Source organism: Lynx rufus, unplaced genomic scaffold, assembly GCF_022079265.1.
Source record: "Lynx rufus isolate CCGP_SWC_20201006 ecotype Redwood Valley unplaced genomic scaffold, mLynRuf1.p SCAF_6, whole genome shotgun sequence".
Classification (NCBI taxonomy): Eukaryota; Metazoa; Chordata; class Mammalia; order Carnivora; family Felidae; genus Lynx; species Lynx rufus.
Genome location: NW_025814878.1, coordinates 105,075,603 through 105,100,474, shown reverse-complemented (window position 1 = coordinate 105,100,474; position 24,872 = coordinate 105,075,603). Strand labels below are relative to the sequence as shown.

The 24,872-nt window shown below is 50.4% G+C and overlaps 1 protein-coding gene across 1 annotated transcript in view; it reads left to right on the top strand.

The window, feature by feature from the left end:
* PTK7 (protein tyrosine kinase 7 (inactive)) overlaps positions 1 to 24,528 on the top strand; it is a 30,169-nt gene extending 5,641 nt beyond the window's left edge. Inside the window, exons 6-20 of the mRNA XM_047103034.1 lie at positions 654 to 802; positions 1,051 to 1,317; positions 3,512 to 3,645; positions 3,780 to 3,915; positions 4,076 to 4,195; positions 5,697 to 5,846; positions 5,962 to 6,112; positions 6,211 to 6,338; positions 7,559 to 7,762; positions 8,509 to 8,664; positions 9,295 to 9,527; positions 10,488 to 10,568; positions 21,830 to 21,981; positions 23,029 to 23,207; positions 23,708 to 24,528. Of these exons, the coding sequence (XP_046958990.1) occupies positions 654 to 802; positions 1,051 to 1,317; positions 3,512 to 3,645; positions 3,780 to 3,915; positions 4,076 to 4,195; positions 5,697 to 5,846; positions 5,962 to 6,112; positions 6,211 to 6,338; positions 7,559 to 7,762; positions 8,509 to 8,664; positions 9,295 to 9,527; positions 10,488 to 10,568; positions 21,830 to 21,981; positions 23,029 to 23,207; positions 23,708 to 23,868 (2,401 nt within the window). The 3' untranslated portion in view covers positions 23,869 to 24,528. The remainder of the gene's footprint in view (positions 1 to 653; positions 803 to 1,050; positions 1,318 to 3,511; positions 3,646 to 3,779; positions 3,916 to 4,075; positions 4,196 to 5,696; positions 5,847 to 5,961; positions 6,113 to 6,210; positions 6,339 to 7,558; positions 7,763 to 8,508; positions 8,665 to 9,294; positions 9,528 to 10,487; positions 10,569 to 21,829; positions 21,982 to 23,028; positions 23,208 to 23,707) is intronic.
* Positions 24,529 to 24,872: the final 344 nt, after the last annotated feature.

Below are 24,872 nucleotides of genomic sequence, written 5' to 3'. Positions count from 1 at the left end.
GGAAGGTCCTGAATGGTAAGGATACCTTACCCCCCCCCCCCCCCACGCACTTTTTGGAGGAAGCAGTCACTTCCAGAATATACTGGAAGGTCCAGCTCCTTTATGTGGACTTTTGTCCTTACCAGGCACTATGAGAGCAGAGAGCACCTTTGCAGTGCCGAGTGTGGCTGTGGTCCTAGGTGAGGGGCTTGGATCCCACCTAGCTTCAGCCCTGAGGAAATCATCAGTAGTTTTGGTCTGTGTGGCCCAGGGGCTTCTGACTACTGGGGCTGGGTGCCCTAGTGGCAGGCTTGTCTTAACCTTGCGGGGAGGTGGGCCTCTGTCTCTCCAGGTGCATGCTGTTGATGACTCACTGTCTCTCACTGACACTTGCTCACCTTGCCACCCAGAGAGCTGAGTCTCCTGTAGGTGGAGCACACCCACACACACACGAGTGAGTGCACGCATGCACGTGTACACACACGTACACACACACACACACACACACACACACGCAGAGCGGTGTAACATGTTGGCTTCCTTATCCCTGTCCTCTTCCTGGCTGATTCCTTCCTACATCTCTGACCATTGCAGCATGGGGTTCCATCTCATTCCCTTCCAGAAGGATGCCCGTGGGGCCACTTCTTCCAAATAGCATTCTCTCCTCTTTGTAGTCCCCCACACCTCCGCAGAGCCACGGTGTTTGCCAACGGGTCCCTGCTGCTGACCCAGGTCCGGCCCCGCAACGCAGGGGTCTACCGCTGCATTGGCCAGGGGCAGAGGGGCCCTCCTGTCGTCCTTGAGGCCACGCTTCACCTGGCAGGTAGGTCCCCGGGTCTAGGGTGCTGAGGTGGGGGCCGCCTTCAACCTCGTTGGCACATAGAGATTTAGGCTCCTGATTCCACCCAGAGTGCAGAGAGAGAAAGAGGATGCTGGGGGCAGGAAGAGGAGATGCAGTGTTTTAGGGGAGGGTTTGAGCTGGAAAGGGCCAAAAGCTTGCCCTGGGACCACATGAAGTACCCTGAGACCCACAGTAATCGGGTTGTTTGCCTCCTGCTCCCATCCCTGCAGAGATTGAAGACATGCCACCATTTGAGCCACGGGTGTTCACAGCTGGCAGCGAGGAGCGTGTGGCCTGCTTGCCCCCCCAGGGTCTGCCAGAGCCCAGTGTGTGGTGGGAGCATGCAGGAGTCCGGCTACCCACCCGTGGCAGGGTCTTCCAGGAGGGCCATGAGCTGGTGTTTGCCAGTACCACGGAGAGTGATGCTGGTGTCTACACCTGCCACGCAGCCAACCTGGCCGGGCAGCGGCGACAGGATGTCAACATCACTGTGGCCAGTGAGCATTTTGCCCTGAGGGGTGAGGCGAGGTGGAGGGGAGCCCAGGTCCCCTGAGGCCTTGCTCTCTGGGTGCGATGTACAGAGGCTTCCCTGGTGCTCACCTGCGGCCCTCTCAACTCTGGACCTTGCTTGCTTGGGATTCCGTTGGCTGCTGGGAGGTGACAGTGGAGAGCCAGGCACAGAAGTCGGGGTGACAGCCCACACAAAAAAACAACCCTTGGGCTGGAAAGGAGGAGCAAAGGATTGGGAGTCTAGAGACCCAGGTCCCACTCTTTCCCCGGTGCACAGAGCAGCGATGGGTAGCAAGCCACCTGCTTTGCCAGGGCTCAGGCTCCTCATCCATAAAATGGGATTGATAACCCACTACTTACCCTACAAGGTGGTCAGAAGGATCAGATGTACTTGCAGTCAGCTGATAGGTTGGCTGGTGGCTGGCTGGTCCCCGGTGGCTTCATTCGCATGTTTCGAAGTTGACGGAGGATATATCTACCAGAGTGCCTTGGTCGTCTCCCCCGTGGCGGCTCCAGCAGGCCAGCTCCAGCCTCTTCACATGGTGGCTGGGGTTCGAGAGGCCAGTAGTGGAACCTGGAAGACTTCTCAAGGCATCAGCTTAGCAGTTGCTCAGTGTTTCTTCTACCGTGTTCTGTGTTGGGCCAGGCAAGTCACCGGCCACATAGACTCTAGGCTGTAGAGAAATAGACTGTCTCTCTCTCTCTCTTTTTTTTAAGTTTACTTATTTATTTTGAGAGAGACAGTGCAATCAAGGGGGGCAGAGAGAGAGAGAGGGAGAGAGAGAGAGAATCCCAGGCAGGCTCTGCTCTGTCAGTGCAGAGCCCACGCGGGGCTTGAACCCACAAAACCTTGAGATCATGACCTGAGCTGAAATAAAAAGTTGGACGCTCAACCAGCTGAGCTACCCAGGCGCCCCTAGACTGGCTCTTGGTGGGGAAAGTGGCAGCAACACATTACAAAGAAGCAAGGGATGGAAGAACTGTTTACAGTCATCTTTGCAAACAGTCTGCCACAAGTCAGGCAGGAAGTCCTTATAGGGTTTTGAGTCGGAGCGTGACATTCTCAAAAAATCACTCTAGCCGTTCTGAGAATACCAGAATGTTAGGTGCAGGAGTCAAAACAGGGAGCCCAGTTAGTGGATGAGTGTAATCATCCAGGGGCAGTGTTGAAGGGCCTGGAACAGAAGTGGTAGCAGTGGAGGTGAGAGAGATGGTCAAATTCAGGAGTTTCTGGAGCCAAAGTCGATAGGGTTTGTGTAGAATGGATGTGATGGGAGGCTGTGGAGAGGGAAGTCAAGGCTAGGTTTTGGCTTCTACTGTTGGCTGCATAGTGGCAATGTTGACCAAGACAGGGGAAACTGGGATGAGCAGGTTCTGGGGGAAATGATTTGTTCACTTTTGTACATAGAAAACCCAAGAGGCTTGTTGGATATCCAGTCAGAGATGGCAGTAGGCAGTTGGATTTGCAAGTCTGAAGCTTGTATGGGGGGAGGTCAGGAGTCAAGGTATAGGTTTGGGAATCATCTGCTCATATGGCATTGAAGGCCACAGATTGGCTGAGATCATTCAGGGGACAAGTATGGCTAAAACAGACCAGGGGGGCACCTGGGTAGCTCAGAGAGTTAAGGGTCCCACTTTGGCTCAGGTCATGATCTTGCGGTTTGTGGGTTCAAGCCCCGCATCCGGCTCTGTGCTGACAGCTCAGAGCCTGGAGCCTGCTTCGGATTCTGTGTCTCTCTCTCTCTCTTCCCCTCCCCTGCTTGCTCTCTGTCTCTGTCTCTCTCTGAAAAATAAATAAACATTAAAAAAAATTTAGAACACACCAGGGATCTGAGGACCAGGCCTTGGAACAAGGGTGTTGGAGTCCTGTAGACCAGGGATTTGAATCCTATCTCTATCAGGTATTAGCACATCACTGTTACTTCTTTAAACCTCTGTCTTTTCAGCTGTAAAATGGGTATAGGAATACATACTGAGGGGGTTTATTGTGACTGTTAACTAAGACGATGTTCAAAAGGTGCTGCCCATAGACCTTCCCTAAGGAGTAGTTGATGCAGTTTTCACCAGAGCAGGTGGGCTTCTGAGCTCAGGGTTGAGTGTGCTATTAGAGTTTTCAAGGATTGGATCCTTTGGTTGTGCAAACATGTTAACTGGTCTTCTGTTTTTTCCTTGTACCTCTAGCTGTGCCCACATGGCTGAAGAAGCCCCAAGACAGCCAGCTGGAGGAGGGCAAGCCAGGGTATTTGCATTGCCTGACCCAGGCCACACCAAAACCCACAGTTGTCTGGTATAGAAACCAGATGCTCATCTCAGAGGTGAGAACGCGGTTTGCTGCTGGTGGGAGAGGGCACTGTGGTCACCTGGCTAGCACTTCTTCCCCTGAAACTGCCCTCGGGGAGACGCTTGTGGGGCCGTGGGCAGAGTCATAGTCACATAATGCGTGCCGCAGGACTCGCGGTTCGAAGTCTCCAAGAACGGGACCCTGCGTATCAACAGCGTGGAGGTGTATGATGGAACGTGGTACCGCTGTGTGAGCAGCACCCCAGCCGGCAGCGTCGAGGCCCAAGCCCGTGTGCAAGTGCTGGGTGAGTGCACGTGAGTGAAGAGAGCTCCCGGCCCAGTGGGCAGGAGAGCAAAGGGGAAGGAAGGAGCAGCAGGGGCTCGGATCTTCAGGCCTGCCCTGGCCTCTCCAGCTGCCTCAGTTCCAACTCTTTCCACTCACCCACCCTCCCTCTACTGACACAGAAAAACTCAAGTTCACACCGCCACCCCGGCCGCAGCAGTGCATGGAGTTTGACAAGGAGGCCACGGTGCCCTGCTCAGCCACAGGCCGAGAAAAGCCCACTATTAAATGGATACGGGCAGGTGGGTACCAGGTGGGCATGGGGTGGGGGCAGGTAGGACAGCCTACTGTCAGATGTGTGCATGTCTGAGGACCAGCCGAGAATCCAGCACCGTGCCAGGCATTGTGGGAAAGACCAGAAAAGTGGGACCAATTTTAGGCCAGTTAGGAAGAAAGGAGCCAGACACACCCGAGGTCGGGTTATGGCCTTAGACAAGTCCTCCTTCTCCCTTTCAAAAGTGAGACTTTGTGTTACTTTGGGACATAAGTGTTACTTTGGGACATAAAAGTAACAAGACAAGGGTCCCTTTAGAAAATTTCGGAGTGGGGGGTGCCTGGGTGGTTCAGTCATTTAAGCATCTGACTCTTGATTTTAGCTCAGGTCATGATCTCAAAGTTGTAGGATCAAGCCCCATGTTGGGCTCTGTGCCTAACGTGGAGCCCACTTAAGATTCTCTCTCTTCCTCTCCTTCTGCCCCTCCCCCACATGCATTCTCTCTAAAAAACAAAAAAACAAACAAAAAAAAAATTTGGGAGGAAAAATGCAGGATCCCATCATCCATAACCTTTGGGTGTGTTCCCCTTTCTTTTTCTATGTGTATCTTTCTGTTTGTACCTAGCAATTTTATTAAACATATAATTTTCACTTATTAAACTTACATGAGTAAGTTTTGCTCACTATAGAAAAAGAAGACCCACTTAATTATGTAATTTTATACCCTTTTTTACTTAATGCTATCAAGCATTTCCACATACTTATATACATAAACATTGGTTTTGATGATTGTAATAATATTCTGATGATTGGAATCACTGTAATTTACTTAAATATTCCCTAAACATTGGAGATTTGGGTTGTTAACCATCCTCCCTCTTCCCCTCTCTCCTTCTCTGTCTGCTTTCGCTCTCTTTTTATTGCTGCAATAAACATCTTTAAGCCAAAGTTTTTTCTGGATTTGGGTTTATTTCCTTTGGGAGAGATTCCCAGAAATGGAATAATTACGTATAAAAGGGTATGCACATTTTTGCAGCCCTTACCATGGATTGCTAAACTGTCAAAGGGCTGAACCAGCTTTTACATCTCCATGAGTAGTGTGAATGAGAGGGTAAGACTGTAGCTTTCGAGGAGGAAGTGGGCTCTCCCTGCTCAGGTGGTCTGGTGGAAGCTTTCTGTGGGAAGTGGGGCTCTAAGTGGATCTGAAGCCTGGATGGTGGCAAAGAGCAGGAAAGGGTTCTAGGAGTGAGAAGTGGCAGGCAGTGAGGATGAGAACAGGGCAGAGTTGGGGCCCAATCAGAAGTCAATTTTGCAAAAGTGAAATGTTGTATAGGGCAGTGGAAGGAGGTAGGACTGAAAAATTGGGGAAGGAGTAAGTAACGGGGGCTTCCCAACGCCTGGTTCTGGAGTTTGGACTTTGTGGGTAGTCAGGAGCAATGGCATGATTTTGAGTAGAGGTGAGTGACAGAGCGCATTGCCAGTCACCCACGTGACTCTGGCCAAGCCTGGTGATTTTCCCTTTGTTGCAGATGGAAGCAGCCTCCCGGAGTGGGTGACAGACAATGCAGGCACCTTGCACTTCTCCAGGGTGACCCGTGATGACGCCGGCAACTACACTTGCATCGCCTCCAATGGGCTGCAGGGCCAGATCCGTGCCCATGTCCAGCTTACTGTGGCAGGTGCGACCGTGGCAGGGCCCTGGGGCTGGGACTGGCAGGCCCCATGGGGCAGCCCACACCCCACCAGCCCCATTGCTCACTGCTCCCTACACCTTTTTGGGCTCTTCCCATCTAGTTTTCATCACCTTCAAGGTGGAACCAGAGCGCACGACTGTGTACCAGGGCCACACAGCCCTGCTACGGTGTGAGGCCCAAGGAGACCCCAAGCCACTCATCCAGTGGAAGGGCAAAGACCGCATCCTGGATCCCACCAAGCTGGGACCTAGGTAGGGCCGTCTCCCTCCCCTACCTACTGCACCTCTCCTGCGGCCGGTCTGCCCAGGAGCTGGCGAGGTGTGCAGTGCTGTGGCTTCTCTCCTGGCAGAATGCACATCTTCCAGAATGGCTCCCTGGTGATCCATGACGTGGCCCCTGAGGACTCAGGCCGCTACACCTGCATTGCAGGCAACAGCTGCAACATCAAACACACGGAGGCTCCCCTCTATGTTGTGGGTATGTGCTGGGGAGGGATGTCCTGCACAGGAAGTTGTGGGGCCAGACTTCTTTCTCTTTATTTTCATTGTCATCCCCTGTATATGGAAGACACTTAAACCATTTTTGTGTTGGGGGCTGGGATTCAGTGGTGTCCCCTCCACCATGCCATGGCATAGTGTCAGCTTCCTTGCTTAGAGCTGGGCCGTTGTTGATTTCACATGCCGCAGCTGGTGTTTGCGTGTTTGTGTATGTGTGTGTGTGCGTGCACACGCACGCAACTTGGGGAGAGGCATGGGGGTGGTACTCTTGTCCTAAAATGCTTCTTCCCAGGTCTCCTGCAGCAGCCGCACGTATATCTGGGTGGGCAGGGAGGGGAACAGGCCAGGGGACAGCAGGAAAGGGTTCCTTTGCTCTGGAGGCCCAGAGAGGATGATGTGTCAGGTAAAAGGTTCTGCCTAGAGTCAGGAACTCTTGGGGTTCAGATCTGGCCTCTCCTGCTAACCAGCTCTATGCCCTTAGAGGTGTTACTTCCTCTCTAGGGGCTTGTTTCTGTATCTGTAAGATGAGAGTGGTTTCAACAAGAAGTTCTTAAACTTTTGTGGTTTAGCAGCAGAACTGTTTTTCTAGACAAAATATTCTGTGGAACTTACATGGGAAATAGTGAAGTGATAAGGCCCGTTGGTAGAAACATTAGGTCTGAGGCAGGAGTCAAGGGATCTTGCATCGTCTCCCCCACAGCCCTCTCTCCCTCAGTTTCCCTAACGATTCCTGGCTTCTCTTTCACTGGAATAGAAGATCCTTTCCACAAACACATTTCTTTAAGAATTTGCTCTGTGTCAGGCAGTGTCTCAAACTAGAAATTCCCAAATGCTGCTCTTCAGGGCCTGGCTCAAGATGTCAAGTCACGTAGGAAGCTTATTAGCAATAGTGCAGGTTTGTGTTGACATCTTGACAGATGTGTTTTTTTTAATGTGTGTTCCTAGCGTCATGTTCAGATGCACACCAGCTTGGGAATCACTGGCCTCATGTCCTTCAGAACTCTTTATGACCTTGGTAGGGCCCAAGGACCCAGCCCTGGTTAAAGCCAGTGACAGTGGTGACCCCTCCTGGTTTTCTGGTTTGGCCAGACCATTGAGGTCGTTAGGTTGTCTCTGCGTAGGGTGGGGAAGGGCTAGTCGAGAAGTAGGGCCGGGTTTGCTTTACAGGCCCCTGCCCAGACCCTTCTTTGTGTCTCTCAGACAAGCCAGTGCTGGAGGAGTCAGAGGGCCTGGGCAGCCCTCCTCCGTACAAGATGATCCAGACCATTGGGCTGTCCGTGGGCGCTGCTGTGGCCTACATCATTGCCGTGCTGGGTCTCATGTTCTACTGCAAGAAGCGTTGCAAGGCCAAGCGCCTTCAGAAGCAGCCCGAGGGCGAGGAGCCCGAGATGGAGTGCCTCAATGGTGAGGGGCGGTGGTGTGGAGGTGGTGCCAGTGTGCAGGTGCTGAGCGCCCTCCTGCGGCCACAGAGAGAGCTGCAGCGCTGGGCAGCCTGGGTCCTAGCCAAGCTGCCCCACCCCTAGCTGGAAGCCTGGAGTTGGCCCATTCCCAGGGCCGCGGTGTCTGAGCAACCTGGCTCAAGACTTCCTCACTGGAGCTTCCGGGCCAGCTTCTGTGTTTCCCTGCCTTCTCCGTGCACTACTAAACCGCAGATGCAATTAGTATACGCATTCACGTTTCTGTTGCACATCCTGTCTCCCAGTCTGTCTGTTTCCCTTCTCCTGGGTTTCCCCCATCAGTTTAGGTGTTCAGGAGCAGGGCCTGGGGCTCCCTCACTCTGATTTCCCCTTTGTGCCTGTTTAGGACTTTGCACAGAGGAGGCCCTACGAAAGCAAAAACGCTTCTGTCAACGTAGTGTCCAGGGACCAGTGGTTCAGATGAGACTTGTACCCTTTGTTCTGTTTCCGAGGTTGTGATCAGCTGCCTCAACACGTGGTTATGATTTAAGGGATGCCTGTTCGCCCCTTCCCCATCAGTTCATCAGTTGGACTGGCCTTTTTGTGTGGGATACCATGATTGGACCCACTTTGACGGAAGTGGAGGTTTGAGGGAGAGGAGTGAGGTCCCCATGGTGGCCAGAGTGGTCTCATCCTGATACCCCCTCCCCCTGCCCCCCCCCCCCCCCGCCCCACCATGCTCCTTCTCCTCAGGTGGGCCTTTGCAGAATGGGCAGCCCTCAGCGGAGATCCAAGAGGAAGTGGCCTTGACTAGCTTGGGCTCTGGCCCTGCGGCCACCAACAAACGCCATAGCACCAGTGATAAGATGCACTTCCCGAGGACGAGCCTACAGCCCATCACCACACTGGGTGCGTTGCCTTGGTCACAACTATCCCTGCTTCTGTCTTGAGGTTAGGTTAGGGCTGGCGGCTCTGAAGGCCCTAAAACTTAGGACATTGGAGCAGGGGGCGAGAGGCACAGGGGAGATAAGTGCAGTGTGTCCCCAGTGCCTGTACGTGCCTCACCTCCACAGTTGTGGTCATTCCTGTACATTAATTACTTGACGTTTCCTTTAGATTAACTGATTTAAAACAAAACAAAACTTAACAGGAGTTAGTTTTGTTCTAGGAGAAAATGTGAGAAATTACAGATCTGTGGGAGTTAAATTTTTTCTGAGTGTACATTAAAACATGTACCTGTTGACCTGTTTATCAAGAGCCACCTAAAATTCTCAGACGAGCCTTCCTTTGGAAAATGCTGGTTATGAATTCCACCCTTCATTTTACACGTTTTACACAGTCTTATTGGAGACTGTGAAGCCCAGCGTGAGGTAGGGAGGGGTTTGCTCAGGGTCACGCAGCACAAGTAGGGCCAGCGCCCCATCCAGCCGGGTGGGGCACAGCAAAGGCTTCCCTCTGTGAGAGGCAAGGCACCTCCCCAAGTCAGAGGCTCCTCTGCTTGGGCGAAAGCAGCTGATGGATTCGGACCTGCACCCACAGGGAAAAGTGAGTTTGGAGAGGTGTTCCTGGCCAAGGCCCAGGGCTTGGAGGAGGGGGTGGCGGAGACCCTTGTGCTTGTGAAGAGCCTGCAGAGCCGGGACGAGCAGCAGCAGCTGGACTTCCGGAGGGAGTTCGAGATGTTTGGGAAGCTGAACCACGCCAACGTGGTGCGGCTCCTGGGGCTGTGCCGGGAGGCCGAACCCCACTACATGGTGCTGGAGTACGTGGACCTGGTACGCTGGGCTGCGGGGGGAGGGGACCTGGGAGTCTAGGGCTCTGGCTGGGGGTGGGGCACCACGGGAGCCTCCTCTCACCTGGTCTCCGTCTGCCTGCCCTTGCCTCCTTGAGACACTCAGCCTCCGGTCCCTGCCAGCTCTCTGACACCTGCCTGTCCATCTTTCCTGTCCTCCAGCCCCGTGCCTGGGGGTCTGGTCCCCGGTTCTTCCCAGCTTCTCCCTCTGTGCACCACATGGATGCATTCCAGGCCTTCTTCCTTGACTTGGGTTTTCTTTGGTTTGTCTTTTCCTTCTCTCCAGGGCTCATGACCCTTTAGGAATAAACTTAGCAGGACTGGTTTTCCTTCCTGGCATCCCGTACCATCTGGGGCACCGGTGTGAGCCCAGTTGCCAGCCTTCTCTTCCCACCTTAGTTGCCATGTCCCATTATGCCTCTTACTGTGCATCCCTCCCCCCCCCCCCCCGACCGATCTAAGCCTTATTCCCTTGGTCCTCAAGCTGCTGCTTGTCACACCCTCGCCCAGCTCACAGGAAGGGGAGGAGCAATTCTCTTTCCATTGGCAGCTGCTTATGAGTACTTTATGGATGTTTCTGCTGCTGCTGTTCCTTCCCTCCTCCCTATGTTTATCAGATAATAACCCCCTGGGGGACAGGGGTTCCCTCTCAGGTCTGTGAGGCTCCCTGAGGGCAGGGGCTTTGTCACCCACCTGTTTGCAGCTCCCCTGAGGGTAGGAATGGCAGTCCCCCAGTCTTTCTGACTGAGAGAGCTTCTAAGAGCCATTTTCTATATATATTTTTAAATTCCCACTGGACTTCCTGCAAGGGAGTGGGGGTGGAGGTTCAGGTCAGGGCTTCTCACCTGCACAGGTAGGCACTCTGTGAGCACCTGCTTGGTTTGATGCTTTGGAGATAATAGTTGGCCTCTGACCTGACAGCGATGCTTGGCTTTTCCCTCAGGGAGACCTCAAACAATTCCTGAGGATTTCCCAGAGCAAGGATGAAAAACTGAAGTCACAGCCCCTCAGCACTAAGCAGAAGGTGAGGACAGGGCGGGAGAGGTCCCCAAGGGTGGGCCAGCATCATGGGCAGCCACCATAACAGAGGTGCCACTGACGGAATGCTCCCTGTGGACCAGGCGGGACTTTACATGTGTTATCTCTGTGATCACAACTGTCCTCTGAAACAGATGTCATTTTGTAGATAAAGAACCTGGGGCTTGGAGAGGTTAAGTGACTTGTCCCAGATCACATGGCCACCAAATGCCTGTGTGTTGCTGTGGTGCCTTCATCTCGAAGGGCTGCTCTTGGCCCTTGCTGCTGGAGCGGTATGTCTGCCCCCTGCAGTGAACACTGAGCTGGAGGAGCCGCAAAGGGGACAGGCAGGGCAGGGTGTGGCCCCGAGAGTGTTTCATCAGCCTCTGAGTGTGGAAGTCTCTTCTGTGAAAGGGCTGCCCGTGTTTCACTCCCTGTGGTTTCACACTCTCGCTCTCACTTGGGTTGTGGGCTCCCAGCCTTTCCTTCCGGTTCTCTTCCTGCCTTCCAGGCACAGATCCCTGGCTGGGGCCCCATGGTGGAGCAGACCTGGCTTGAAACAGTGAAGCAGGGAAAGCTTGCCTACTGCCCCCTGCCCTCCTCAGACGATACCTTGATACCTTCTGTGGCCCAGCTCTTCCTGCCCACAGCCTCCTTCCTTCCCCTCTGAAATGGATCCGCCTCCTTCCCTGGGACTGGGCATTCTGCTACTAAGCTGATGGCAAAGTCACCTCATAAACCAGTCACAGTGCAGGGCAGGTAGGCAGTGACTGCTAGGGCCCTCCCTCCCAGGTGACCATTCCTTGCCTTGTAGGTTGACCCAGGTCACAGATTCAGGGGCAAGAAAGAAAGGTATGGCTGGTTGATCTGTAAGGGGAATGGGACCCTGGCCACCCCTGGGGAAGTGGCTCTGCACCCTTCAGGCTGGCTTCCTCATAATTTACCGAGGCCCACATAGGACAAGTGACCTGGCCCCAGGTCACCCAGAGCTGACCTCCTGATACCAGGCCCCTGTCTCCACCTCTCAAGCTGCAGGAACTGTCTGCAGTGGCTGTAGATGGAAAGCCACAGGACAGGATGTGCTATTCCGCCTAAGTAGGATGTCAGGGCCCCAGAGTTCACAAATCAGGACATGCAAGGAGCCAATGAGTCTTTACTGAGCCAGTCATGGCCCTAAGGGCCCTTGGGGCTGCAAAATTGAAACTGCCAGGCGTCCTTGGGGCATTTAGGATCTAGTAAGGGAGCTTGGGAAAATGAATATGGCATGTGCCTTACAGACTTCAGGTACTACACGGGAAGTGAATGACAGACATAAATTAAGAGACATCGAAGACATGCATCCTTTAGGTGGACAGACGGTGTGGTTAACAAAGAAGGTTTCCTGGTAGAAAAGTAATTTGAGTTCAGTTCTCAAGGAGAGGAAGTAGTTGAATGGCAGGAAGGGAATGGCTTCAGGAAAGAGGGGAGTCAGGTAGGTTTGTTTGGGATAGGGATGTAGGCAAGCGGACGGGAAGTCAATTACCTCCGTCACATGACCTGAGGGACTCTCTTTGGTTGAAAGTCCTCACAGCCTGTGCTAAAGATCTGTCCCCCACTTTTCCTCCCTAGCATCTTAAATGTGATGGAGAGCTTTAGTAAGTTGGGTTCCACACTCTTCAAGGACAATATTCTGCATCGTATGGGAGATGGGTTTTGCGTAAAATAAAAATTGTAGGTTTCTTGACCATACCTCAGACCGAGAGAATAGGAATATCTGAGGATGGGGTCTGAGGACCTGCGTTTTTCAAACAGGCTCTCCAGCAAATTCTTAAGCTCATTAAAGTTCAAGGAGTCCTGGTATATAGGATACTGGCTTTGAAATGTTTGTCAGGATTCCCTATAAGAAATGCATTTTAGGGGCGCCTGGGCGGTTCAGTCAGTTGTGCTTCTGACTCTTGATTGTGGCTCAGGTCATGATCCCAGGGTCATGGAATCGAGCCCTGGGTTGGGCATTGGGCTCCGTGCTGAGTGTGGAACCTGCTTAAGATTCTCTCCTTCCCTCTCTCCTGCTCGTGCACACGTGCACATGCTCGCTCTCTAGCTCTCTCCCTTTCTCTCAAAAGAAAGAAGTGCATTTTACATCATGCCCCAAATAGCATGCACACACATAGGGGCGCCTGGGTGGCTCAGCTGGTTAAGTGTTTGACTCTTGGTTTCAACTCAGATCATGATCTCATGGTTCATGGGTTCGAGCCCTGCATCGGGCTCTGCACTGGCAGCTGGTATGGAGCCTGCTTGGGAGTCTCTCTCTCTTTGCCCATCTCCCTTTCCCCACCTCAAAATAGGTAAATTTTTTTAAAAAAGAACACACACACACACAACTCAAGTTAAACTTTCCAAACATTGTATTTGATGCACTTGATATTTTCTATCCTATTTTTTTTAACCCACTAAATTGATTTTGAGACCCATGTGGGGCTTGATCAGTAGTTTGAAAAATACTGGTTTTTGGGGATTCCAGGAAAATGAAAATTCTTAGGAAAGGTTTACTAAAACTTGTAGACACTTTCTTGTGCTAATAATAATCTATTGAACCGCTGCATCACTTTATATTCCTAGGGTTCTAGGGGAATGGAAGGAGGAAGAGTTAAGTTTTTAAAGAGAGGTGGAATGGTAGGCAGGGTGCTTCCATGGCCAGGTAGAATTGGAACGGGAGTGTCTAGTTGGTGTGGGGGGGCTGGGGAGAACCCCAAGAGAATTTCAGGATATCAGTGAAGCACTGACAGAAATCAGACACGGGCCCTGGGTGTTGGCATAATTATAGGTAATGCTTGTTCGAGTAGCTGATGAGATGATGGAGATTTTGAAGTCAGGGAACTGTAACCTGTGACTTCTCTTTGGGTCCCTGCAGGCTAATGACAGGATGAGGAACAGGGTCGGCTTAGCACACCTCGAGGACAACAGTATAGGCAATCAGATGCTGTAGCATGAGAACGGCACAATGCTGTCATGAAGGGTTAGCCAGAACCTGAGGAAGCCCTGAGACTGTCATGTTGGAAAGGAAGGAGTGGGTCTGGTCTTTACCAAAGAGCAGGCCTTTATAACAGTATTTGGAAATCAATCCTGTGGCCATCTGATGGCATCTTGCCCAGCAGTAAGGAAACACTTAATTGGCTTGGGCCTAACAGAATTCCCTTTTACTGTCCTCACTTAGCCAGCATTTCCAGAAGCACTGCCGCTCTGGAAAGATAGCAAGTTAGTCACCATGCCAAGTCCACTGTCTTGTGTTTCCCTTGACTAGTAGCAGATTGTTTAGCTATTGAGCCAGATCAGAGAGAGCAGGCTGGGGGGAATGCTTAGTCTGATGAAGTCACATTACAGAAGGCTTTGTCCCTGGGCGCCTGGGTGGCTCAGTCAGTTAAGTGTCTGACTTCGGCTCAGGTCATGATCTCACAGTTCTTTTTTTAATTTATTTTTTTTAATGTTTATTTATTTTTGAGAGAGAGAGAGAGACAGTGCAAGTCAGGGAGGGGCAGAGAGAGAGGGAGACACAGAATCTGAAGCAGACTCCAGGCTCCAAGCTGACTCTCAGCACAGAGCCTGACGCAGGGCTCGAACCCACGAACTGTGAGATCATGACCTGAGCCAAAGTCGGACGTTCAACTGACTGAGCCACCCAGGTGCCTCTTTGATCTCACAGTTCTGCACTGACAGTGCGAAGCCTGCTTGGGATTCTCTCTCCCTCTCTCTGCCCCTCCCCCACTGTGCTTGCTCTCTCTCTAAGTAAGAAAGTAGAAACAAAAGCCTTTGTCCCGTACAGATAACCTGGCAAGGCTGGACAATGCCCTGCAGTTTTGAAGCCTGAGATAGAGTCTGGTTGTTAATGACACGACCACTTCTCATCTCGCCCTTTTACCACCAGTGGCACTTGGGGCATTCTGAGGATGGCAGTCTGGGGGCAACTTTGGGAGTGTGTGGTGACCTCTACTTTTCCTTGAAGACACAGGGGGGCTGTGCACCCAGGGGGGACTCCATCATCCTGGGGACCTGTTCACATGACTTCTTCAACTCTCCTCACTGGTTATACGTGTTTGGTTGACGCTATCTGGGGATTTTGTGTCTTTATTTTGTTAAGGGAAATACACCAAAAAGATGAGATTTTTCCCAACTCTTTTATTTTTATTTTTATTTTTATTTTTTTTAGTGTTTATTTTTGAGAGAGAGGGAGCACGAGCAGGGGAGGTGGGGGGAGAGAGAGACAGACAGACAGACAGAGAGGCAGAGAGAGACACACACAGGCAGAATCCGAAGCAGGCTCCAGGCTCTGAGCTGTCAGCATAGAGCCCGACACGAGGCTCGAACTCATGAAACGCGTGATCATGACTTGAGCCGAAGTCAGATGCTTAACTGATTGAGCCACCCAGGTACCCTGAGATTTTTCCCAGCTCTTGATGGTATCCCTGATTCAGCACCTCTGCATATGCAGTGTCAGCCAATATATTGGATATATAGATCAGTCCAGTCTGGTGCTGGTTTGAATCAGTGCTGTCTACCAAACTTCCTGCAGTGATGGAAATATTTTCTGTCTAGTGCTGTCCGACTCTAGTGAGTCGCTAACCTCACGTGGCCACTGAGTATTTATAATGTGGCGAGAGCTCCTGAGGAGCTGAATTTTTAATTTTGTTAGGTTTTAAATTTTTTTTTTCAACGTTTTTATTTATTTTTGGGACAGAGAGAGACAGAGCATGAACGGGGGAGGGGCAGAGAGAGAGGGAGACACAGAATCGGAAACAAGCTCCAGGCTCTGAGCCATCAGCCCAGAGCCCGACGCGGGGCTCGAACTCACGGACCGCGAGATCGTGACCTGGCTGAAGTCGGACGCTTAACCGACTGCGCCACCCAGGCGCCCCAAATTTTGTTAGGTTTTAACTAACTTACATAATCGCACAGGGCTAGGGGCTACTGTTTGGGACAGCACAGGTTTAAACCATTTTTTCATTGTGTTTTTTCCTGATGTTAACAAAGTATAGTTTTATTTAACTTTTTAACAGGTTCTATATTCCGTTTGCTTTTCCCCAAACCATTTCTTATGTGTGACTTTTACATTTTTTTAGTTTTCTAAAATTGATTTAAGTAATCTTTATACCCATCGTGGGGCTTGAACTCATGACCCCAAGATCAAGAGTCGCACGCTCTTCCCACGAAGCCAGCCAGGTGCCCCTAAATTAAAAAATTTTAATTGGGGGCGCCTGGGTGGCGCAGTCGGTTAAGCGTCCGACTTCAACCAGGTCACGATCTTGCGGTCCGTGAGTTCGAGCCCCGCGTCAGGCTCTGGGCTGATGGCTCAGAGCCTGGAGCCTGTTTCCCATTCTGTGTCTCCCTCTCTCTCTGCCCCTCCCCCGTTCATGATCTGTCTCTCTCAGTCCCAAAAATAAATAAACGTTGAAAAAATAATTTTAATTGAAGTATAGTTGACATACTATGTTCGTTTTAGGTGTACAACCTAGTGTTGTTATATACATTGTATTTTATGTATTCTATTTTGTATTTGTATTTATGTATTTGTATTTGTATTTATGTATTCTATATTTATGTATTCTGTTTTGCCATCCCCCCACCCCCCTCCCCTCTGGCAACGTCCAGTTTGTTCTCTGTATTTATGAGTGTGTTTTTCCTTCATTGTTGTTATTGTTGTTTGTTTTGTTTTTTAGACTCCACACATAAGTGAAGTCATATGCTATTTGTCTTTCTCTGTCTGACTTTTTCCACTGAACGTATCGCCCTCTAGGTCCATCCATGTTGTCACAAATGGCAAGATCCCATTCTTACGGCTGAATAATATTCAACTATACATATATGCCACCTCTTCTTTATTCGTTCATCTATCAGTGGACACTTAGGCTGCTTTCATTTTTGGCTGCTGCAAATAGTGCTGCAGTAAACATAGGGGTGCATGTATTTCTTCAAATTAATGTTTTTGTTTCTTTAGGTAAATACCCACAAGTGGAATTACTGGATTGTATGGTACTTCTACTTCTAGTTGTTGTTTTTTTTTATTAGGATGTTTTAGGTTTTATTTGTTTGTTTGTTTTAAGTAATCTTTATGCCCAATATGGGGCTTGAATTTACAACCCTAAGATCAAGAGTTTCATGTTCTGGGGGCATCTCAGTGGCTCAGTTGTTTGGGCCTCTGGCTAAGGCCTGGGTTTGGCTGGGAGTTCGGCTGAGGTCATGATCTCATGGTTCGTGGGTTCGACTCCCACGTCAGCCCCTGCGCTGGCAGTGTGGGGCCTGCTTGGGATTCTCTCTTTTCCCCTTCCCCGGTCCCCCCCCTCCCCCGCGCTGTCTCTCTGCCCCTCCCCCACTGCCCCGCTCCCCGCTCTCTCTCTGCCCCTCCCCCGCTCATGTGCTTGCTTTCTCTCTCTCTCTCTCTCTCTCTCTCTCTCTCAAATAAACTTAAAAAAAAAAAAATGAGGGGCACCTGGGTGGCTCAGTCGGTTGAGCGTCCGACTTCGGCTCAGGTCATGATCTCACAGTCTGTGAGTTCGAGGCCCGCATCGGGCTCTGTGCTGTCAGCTCAGAGCCTGGAGCCTGCTTTCGATTTTGTGTCTCCCTCTCTCTCTGCCCCTCCCCTGCTCATGCTCCGTCTCTCTCTCTGTCAAAAATAAATAGACATTAAAAAAAAAAATGAGTCGCCTGCTCTATCTACCAACAGAGCCAACCAGGCATCCCTATTTTTAGTTTTTTGAGGAACCTCTATACTATATTCCAGAATGGCTGCACTAATTTACATTCCCACCAACAGTGCATGAGGGTTCCTTTTTTCCCACACTCTTGCCAACACTTGTTATTTCTTGTCTTTTTGATACTAGCCGTTCTGATTGGTGTGAGGTAATATCTTGTGTGTTTTGTAGGATTTATTTATTTATTTAGAGAGAGAGAATGAGAAAAGCACAAGTCGGGGAGAGGGGTAGAGGGGTAGAGAGAGAGAGAGAGAGATTGGGAGGGAGAATCCCAAGCAGGCTTCACATTTGGTGCAGAGCCCGACACCGGGCTCAATCCCATGACCCTGGGATCACAACCCCAGCTGAAATCAAGAGTCAGACGCTCAACTGACTGAGCCACCCAAGCGCTCCTCATTGTGGTTTTGATTTGCATTTCTCTGATGATGAGTGATGTGGAGCATCTTTTCATGTGTCTATTGGCCATCTGTATATAGACCATTGTTTTTAAAACTTTTGACTGATGGGGCGCCTGGGTGGCGCAGTCGGTTAAGCGTCCGACTTCAGCCAGGTCACGATCTCGCGGTCCGTGAGTTCGAGCCCCGCGTCAGGCTCTGGGCTGATGGCTCAGAGCCTGGAGCCTGTTTCCCATTCTGTGTCTCCCTCTCTCTCTGCCCCTCCCCTGTTCATGCTCTGTCTCTCTCTGTCCCAAAAATAAATAAACGTTGAAAAAAAAAATTTAAAACTTTTGACTGAGACTTACAGTAGCAAATAGCACATTTGTATCACAAGCCAACACACGCATGTGTATGTACTTTTTTAATGAAAAAAGTTTTATGAATGATACTTACCTTTACTAAGTGTTATATATACTCTGATATTTTTCATTCTATTTAAAAATTTTTATTGCCCATTATGATTCACTCGATTGGTTTCATGACCTACTAATAGGTTGTCACTACAGTTAGCAAACCACCAGAGGAGGCAGTGGGGCCCACAGGGATGTCACTCACCAGTGCATACAGATTGAGATCTGTCTTTGGAGTGACCTCCTCTTGGTGCTCAGGCTTCGTCCTCTGCTGGCCTTTCTGTGACCTGGGAGTCAGGCCAGTGAGACCGCTTGGAGCCACAGGGATGCTAAAGGGTCAGTTTGTAGCCAGCACCCCACCCCCGGGCTTGCTGATGGGTAGACAGCCCTTCCCGTGCCCGCATTACCAGTGATATGAGCCAGGAGAGGCAGCTGTATTGTTGGGGAGAGAGCTGGGCTCTGGCATTAGACTGGGTACAGAGCCTTGCAGGGGACCACGGGTAAAGCTGAGGATGAGCCCCACAGTACAGGGTGTACACGGGAGAGGCGGCCAGCCTAACTCAGGGCTTGGCATACAGCAGGTGCTCAGCATGTTCCCAGGCCCTTCTCTCCGGCTCGGTGGTTTCCTTCTTGCACCAGCAGCCCCTCTACCGCTCCCATTCGCTTGTTTTCGTTTCCGAACTTCAGGAACATAGACGCTGATTGACCATGGTCTTTGGTTAAGACATACTGTCATCATTGGTCCACACACGGGCTGCTTTTACTTAGTGTTATTTTTCATTTGTGTGCATGTGTATGTGTGTATATGTTTGGTAACTTTTGATATTTCAGACTTAAAAGAGGATAAGAATAGTTCAAGGAACCCCTACAAACCATTTGCCCAGGTTCAATTATTTGCATTTTGCCCCATTTGCTTTATCAATCTCTTGCTATAGGTACGTGGATTTTTTTTTTAAGTTTTTTTTTCATGTTTATTTATTTATTTTTAAAAAATTTTTTTTTCAACGTTTATTTGTTTTTGGGACAGAGAGAGACAGAGCATCAACAGGGGAGGGGCAGAGAGAGAGGGAGACACAGAATGGGAAACAGGCTACAGGCTCTGAGCCATCAGCCCAGAGCCTGACACGGGGCTCGAACTCACAGACCGCGAGATCGTGACCTGGCTGAAGTCGGACGCTTAACCGACTGCGCCACCCAGGCACCCCTTAAGTTTTTTTTCATGTTTATTTTTGAGAGAGATGGAGTGTGAATGGGAGAGGGGCAGAGAGAGAGGGAGACACAGAATCCGAAGCAGGCTCCAGGCTCAAAGCTGTCAGCACAGAGCCTGACACGTGGCTCGAACCCACGAACTGTGAGATCATGACCTGAGCCGAAGTCGGACGCTTAACCGGCTGAGCCACCCAGGCGCCCCATACACGGATATTATTTTTATGTATTTTTTTCCTGAACAATTTGAAATAAGTGGCAGACTTTTGACCTTTTGCAGTCAGATACATGTAAAACGGTATCACCAGGCCGTGATTTTTATTTCCTTGATAAGATTGGTTACTGGCAGCATTCTTATCTTCATTTCTTCATGGTTGTATTACATGATAGGTGACTTCTCCCTTATGAATCCTGAGAGTGAGCCTATATGCCAGGAGAAACACATAGCTGGCCAGTAACATGTTAAATAAGCTCCCCCAGGGACCTCTTTTCATTTGTTTGCTTTGTTTTTATATACAAGGAAATGCTACAGGTCATATGCATCCCCAGTGGGTTCTCCCAGGGTTTGAATATAAGGTGACAGAGTGAAGGGGCCTTGGGTCTTTACAAGCACTCCCCTGATACTCTGCTTTTTCCTGCTTGGCATGGGCCACCCTCTCCCTGGTGGTGGCAGCCTCCTGCAGGTACACTTCTCATCTCCTTTCTAGACTGCTCTCTCACCGGGACCCCTGCCCTGATGTGCCTGTTCTGTTCCACCAACACCCAGCTGTGTGTGGTGTCCAGTGCTCCACGTGCTCCATACTTGTCCAGTCCATCGATACATACTTTTTAAATGTTAATATAATTTAATTGTGATTCCATTTAATATGTTAAGTAATGTATTATATACAATAATGATAGTAATAGCAATAATAATAATACACATGACTGGACATTTTATTTATTTTAAATTTCTTTTTAATGTTTCTTTTTGAGAGAGAGAGACAGAGCATGAGTGGGGGAGGGGCAGAGAGAGAGGCAGACACAGAATCCAAAGCAGGCTCCAGGCTCCAAGCTGTCAGCACAGAGCTGACACAGGGCTCGAACCCGTGAGCTGTGAGATCATGACCTGAGCCGAAGTCGGAAGTTCAACTGACTGAGCCACCCAGGCGCCCCCATGGCTCGACATTTTAAAAAGGAGATCAGCGAAAAATATCCCCAACTCTCTTACACTTTGGAAAATACTTTGGCATTATTTTGTAGAGCTAGAGATACTCCTAATCCGTGACCAGTGTCTCAGTATTTTAAAGAAACTCAAGCATGTATACCCATCAGAACAATTATAGCAGCACTGTTGTTTTTAGAGAGAGACAGAGAAAGAGCACACACCTGAGCAGGGAAGGGGCAGAGGGAGAGGGAGAGGGAGAGCAAATCTTAAGCAGGCATCATGCTCAGCGCAGAGCCCGACGCGGGGCTCAACCTCGGGACCGTGAGATCATGAGCTGAGCCGAAATCAAGTTAGATGCTTAACCCACCGAGCCACCCAGATGTCCTGCAGCAGTTTTTAATAGCCAAAAACTGGAGAAAAACAAATATCCATTGGCAGTAGAATGAATGAATTGTGGTGTATTTATGGTGAAAAAGGACTAAGTACAGTGATCCCCGCAAACAAACACACACAAAAACAGATGGATCTCACAATATTGAGTGAAAGAATCAAGACCCAAAAGTACTTCCAACTTTATCTGGTTCAGCGGGACTGAATTCTGTGGTTTAGGAATGAATGTATGTGTAAGTGGGAAAACTATAAAGAACAGCCAAGAGATTATTATTGTAAAAGGCAGGATAGGGGTTACCTCTTGAGAGGGAGAATATATGATTAAAAAGGAGCCCTTGGGGTTTCTGGGATGCTAGCATTGTCGGGTTTTGTTTTTGTTTTTACTTAGTGACAGTTACCTGAGTGTGAGCTTTTTAATTTGTGGGAGTATATGTATATTTTATGAAGTTTTCTTATGCAATTCACAATTTAAAAATATTTAGATTGCCCGGCTTTTCTACTCTCTAGTCCCCAGCTCCTCTGCTTGGAGGCAGCCAGTCCCATGTGTATGTACATTCACACACATGCACAGAAAACACACACACACACGCATATTTCTTGTTTTGTTTGTTTTAAGCACAACTAGCAGAAATTATGTAATTTTGAAGTAAAAAAGGAACAACCCACAAACATGTAAGCTGTGATTACTGTCCAGTTGTGTTTCACTCAACAGGTGGTTAATATGGATGTGTTCTCCCTGCCCCATGTGCCACTTAACCTAATCTAACAGCTGCTCTGTGTCAGAGTGGTTCCAAGAGCTTAATTTCATTTAACGCAGTTCTTCTAACAGACCAGTGAGACAGGCGCTGTTATTATCCCCATTTTATAGAGAGGGAAATCGAGGCTGTTGCGTCTTTGCTTCAGGGCTCCCTACATGTCGCAGTGATGGCGTTGAGACCTCACCAAGGGTTGTGTTGGGGATGGTCGCCTTGATCTCTAGTCCTGGGCTGTTCTGACAGGCCCCTTTCTCGCTGCAGGTGTCACTGTGCACCCAGGTGGCCCTGGGCATGGAGCACCTGTCCAACAATCGCTTTGTGCACAAGGACCTGGCCGCTCGGAACTGCCTGGTCAGCGCCCAGAGACAGGTGAAGGTGTCGGCCCTGGGACTCAGCAAGGATGTGTACAACAGGTAGAAGGACACCGGTCGGGGTGGTGAGGGCCAGAGGGCAGGTGAGGCTTGGGGGTATGTGGGAAAGCGCTTAGTGTCTGCTTGATCCAAAGCTGGAGGACTTGGGAGGGGACAGAGTTTCCCCATCCTTTCTCCAAAGGTGTAACAGGCTTCTTAGCCAGTGGGCCACAGGTCCCTGATGCTTGTAAGTTTTCTCTCTATAAAACATTATGAACCTTTTTTATAGCTTTATAACAGTTTATATGTAATTTCACTGTCCGTATGGTTCCCTCTGTAACTTCCTAAGTTCAGTAATTGCTATCTTGAAGCCTAAGACTTGGAGCTCAGCAGCCACAGCCAGAGATTGCTCTGGAATGTGCACTCACTCTATAGCCTCTCCAGGGAACTTCCCCCTGGCTCTGAGTCACCACAGTTCCGTCTGGCTGTTCCTTTAGTCGTGATTGGTTTATCACTAGTAAAGCTTTTCAACTTTTCTTTCCATGTAATGTGTTGTTTTTCACATTTTCTTTTAAACAGAAAATGCATATGATTGTTAGCTTTTATTATTTATTTTTTAATTTTTAAAATGTTTATTTTTGAGAGAGAGAGAGAGGGAGAGCATGAGTGGGGGGAGGGGCAGAGAGAGAGGGAGACACAGAATCCGAAGCAGGCTCCAGGCTGTTGGCACAGAGCCCGACGCAGGGCTTGAGCCCACAAACCTTGAGATCACGGTCTGAGCCAAAGTCAGACACTTAACCGACTGAGCCACCCAGGCACCCCCGATTGTTAGCTTTTAAAAACATTAACATTTAGGCAAATTTTGATTCTTAACCAAATTTTTACCCTCAGACCCCACGTGGATGCCTCCAAATTTCATCCAGCACACCCCCATGCTTTGCATAAATGTTAACCAATTTCTCTGAGGGCCTTGATGTAGAAAAATAGGGTTCTAGCCTGGGTATGAGACCCAGACGTGGGCTGAGGTTGGGATCCCAGACCATGTTCCCCATTCTACCCAGTGAGCCGGGGAGGCCCCACCCCACCCCTGTGTATGCTTCTTTCCCACAGTGAGTACTACCACTTCCGCCAGGCCTGGGTGCCGCTGCGTTGGATGTCCCCCGAGGCCATCCTGGAGGGCGATTTCTCCACGAAGTCCGACGTTTGGGCCTTTGGCGTGCTGATGTGGGAAGTGTTCACCCATGGAGAGATGCCCCATGGTGGACAGGCAGATGATGAAGTGCTGGCAGGTAGGCAGTTGTGTTTCCAGAGGTTGATTGCAGATGTTCTCCAGGTAGAGAGTTTGCTCAGGGTCCTGGGGCTGACTAAGCCTGCCTCACCTCTCAGGGCTGGTGTTAGCAGGTATACAGGCATGGCCACTCCAGCTGAAAGACTAATTAATATTTATATACTGGTTGGTAAATAGTCTTTAACCCCAGTGCCCAGTCCAGCTACTCTGATGCCTGCCCATTGATCCCACTTCAGTCCTCGTGCATTGCCTGCCTCCCGTGCGGCATGGACCCTCTCCCCACCAGTCAGAGAGACCCCGGGGCCAGCACCAGGGGAATCATCACCTTTGATTGCAAGATACTTCCTGCACACTCCTTGAGTCAGTGCCCACCCACCACTGGCAAGCGCCCCTGACCCTGAGTTGCCCTCATGTGGCTGCTTATGGGAACTGCAGGCCTTGCAGAGTCAGACAGGTGGTTAAATGTTTCGACTAATGCTCCACCGGCCATCTTCCCTACAGACTTGCAGGCTGGGAAGGCGAGACTCCCTCAGCCTGAGGGCTGCCCTTCCAAGCTCTATCGGCTGATGCAGCGCTGCTGGGCCCTCAGCCCCAAGGACCGGCCCTCCTTCAGTGAGATCGCCAACACCTTGGGAGACAACCCAGCAGACAGCAAGCCTTGAGGAAGGAGCCCAGGCAGGCCGTGCCTCAGGATGGTGTGGGCAGGGGAGGACCTCTTGAGGGGCACCCACAGCATGATGGGCAAGATCCCTGTCTTCCTTGTCCCTAGGGGCCCTGCCCTGGGACCACAGGCACTATTAAGGTCTGGGCAGGGCCTGGGCTTTCCTCCTCTTCCTCATCCTCAGCCCTTGGGGAGGCTGATTCAGACCCAGACTGAGTGACCAGGGCCTTGAGCTGGGCAGCATTCTCTGCCCCCCCTTCTCCCATCAGGGACAGTGTGGGTGCCTCAGGTAACCCCAGTTTCTGGCCTGGGTCTCCTTCCCTTAACCAGGTTCAGTTCTGCCAGTCACCTGCCAACTTGGCCCAGGGAGGGCTAAGCTGGATCTGAGGGGAGTTCTTTAATATACTCAAGTTTCCTGGCTTGTTCTAGTCCACGGGGCCTACCTTGGGGTCTGTGCCAGGATTGTGGAAGATGCACCAGTGAGTCCTCAGCCCGTGGACTTGTGCACGCTGACCCAGACCCATGCCTCCCCCGCACCCTTCTCTCCTTTCCTCATCCTAAGTGCCTGGCAGATGAAGGAGTTTCAGGAGCTTTTGACACTATATAACCCGCCCTTTTTGTATGCACCATGGGCGGCTTTTGTATGTACTTGCAGCGTGGGGTGGGGGGCATGGGAGGGAGGGGTGGGCCCTGGAGGAGGTGGGGAGGATGGGCCACCCCTGCCTCACACCTTTGTTGTTGTTGTTGTTGTTGTTGTTTGTTTATTTGTTGTTGTTTTTTTTTTAACACTCGCTGCTCTCAATAAAGAAGCCTTTTTTACAACCTGCTTCCGATGCTCATTCCATGCCGTTGTCCATGGATGGTGTCCCTTCTTCCGTCACTTATCAGAAGCGGCCACATGCCTTCCTTCATGAAGTCTAGTGGGGTTTGGACAGGAATAACCAGTAAACACAGGTCTTTGTCTCTGTTTCGCAGAGCAGTTTAGAATACGGGTTGAGGATGCAA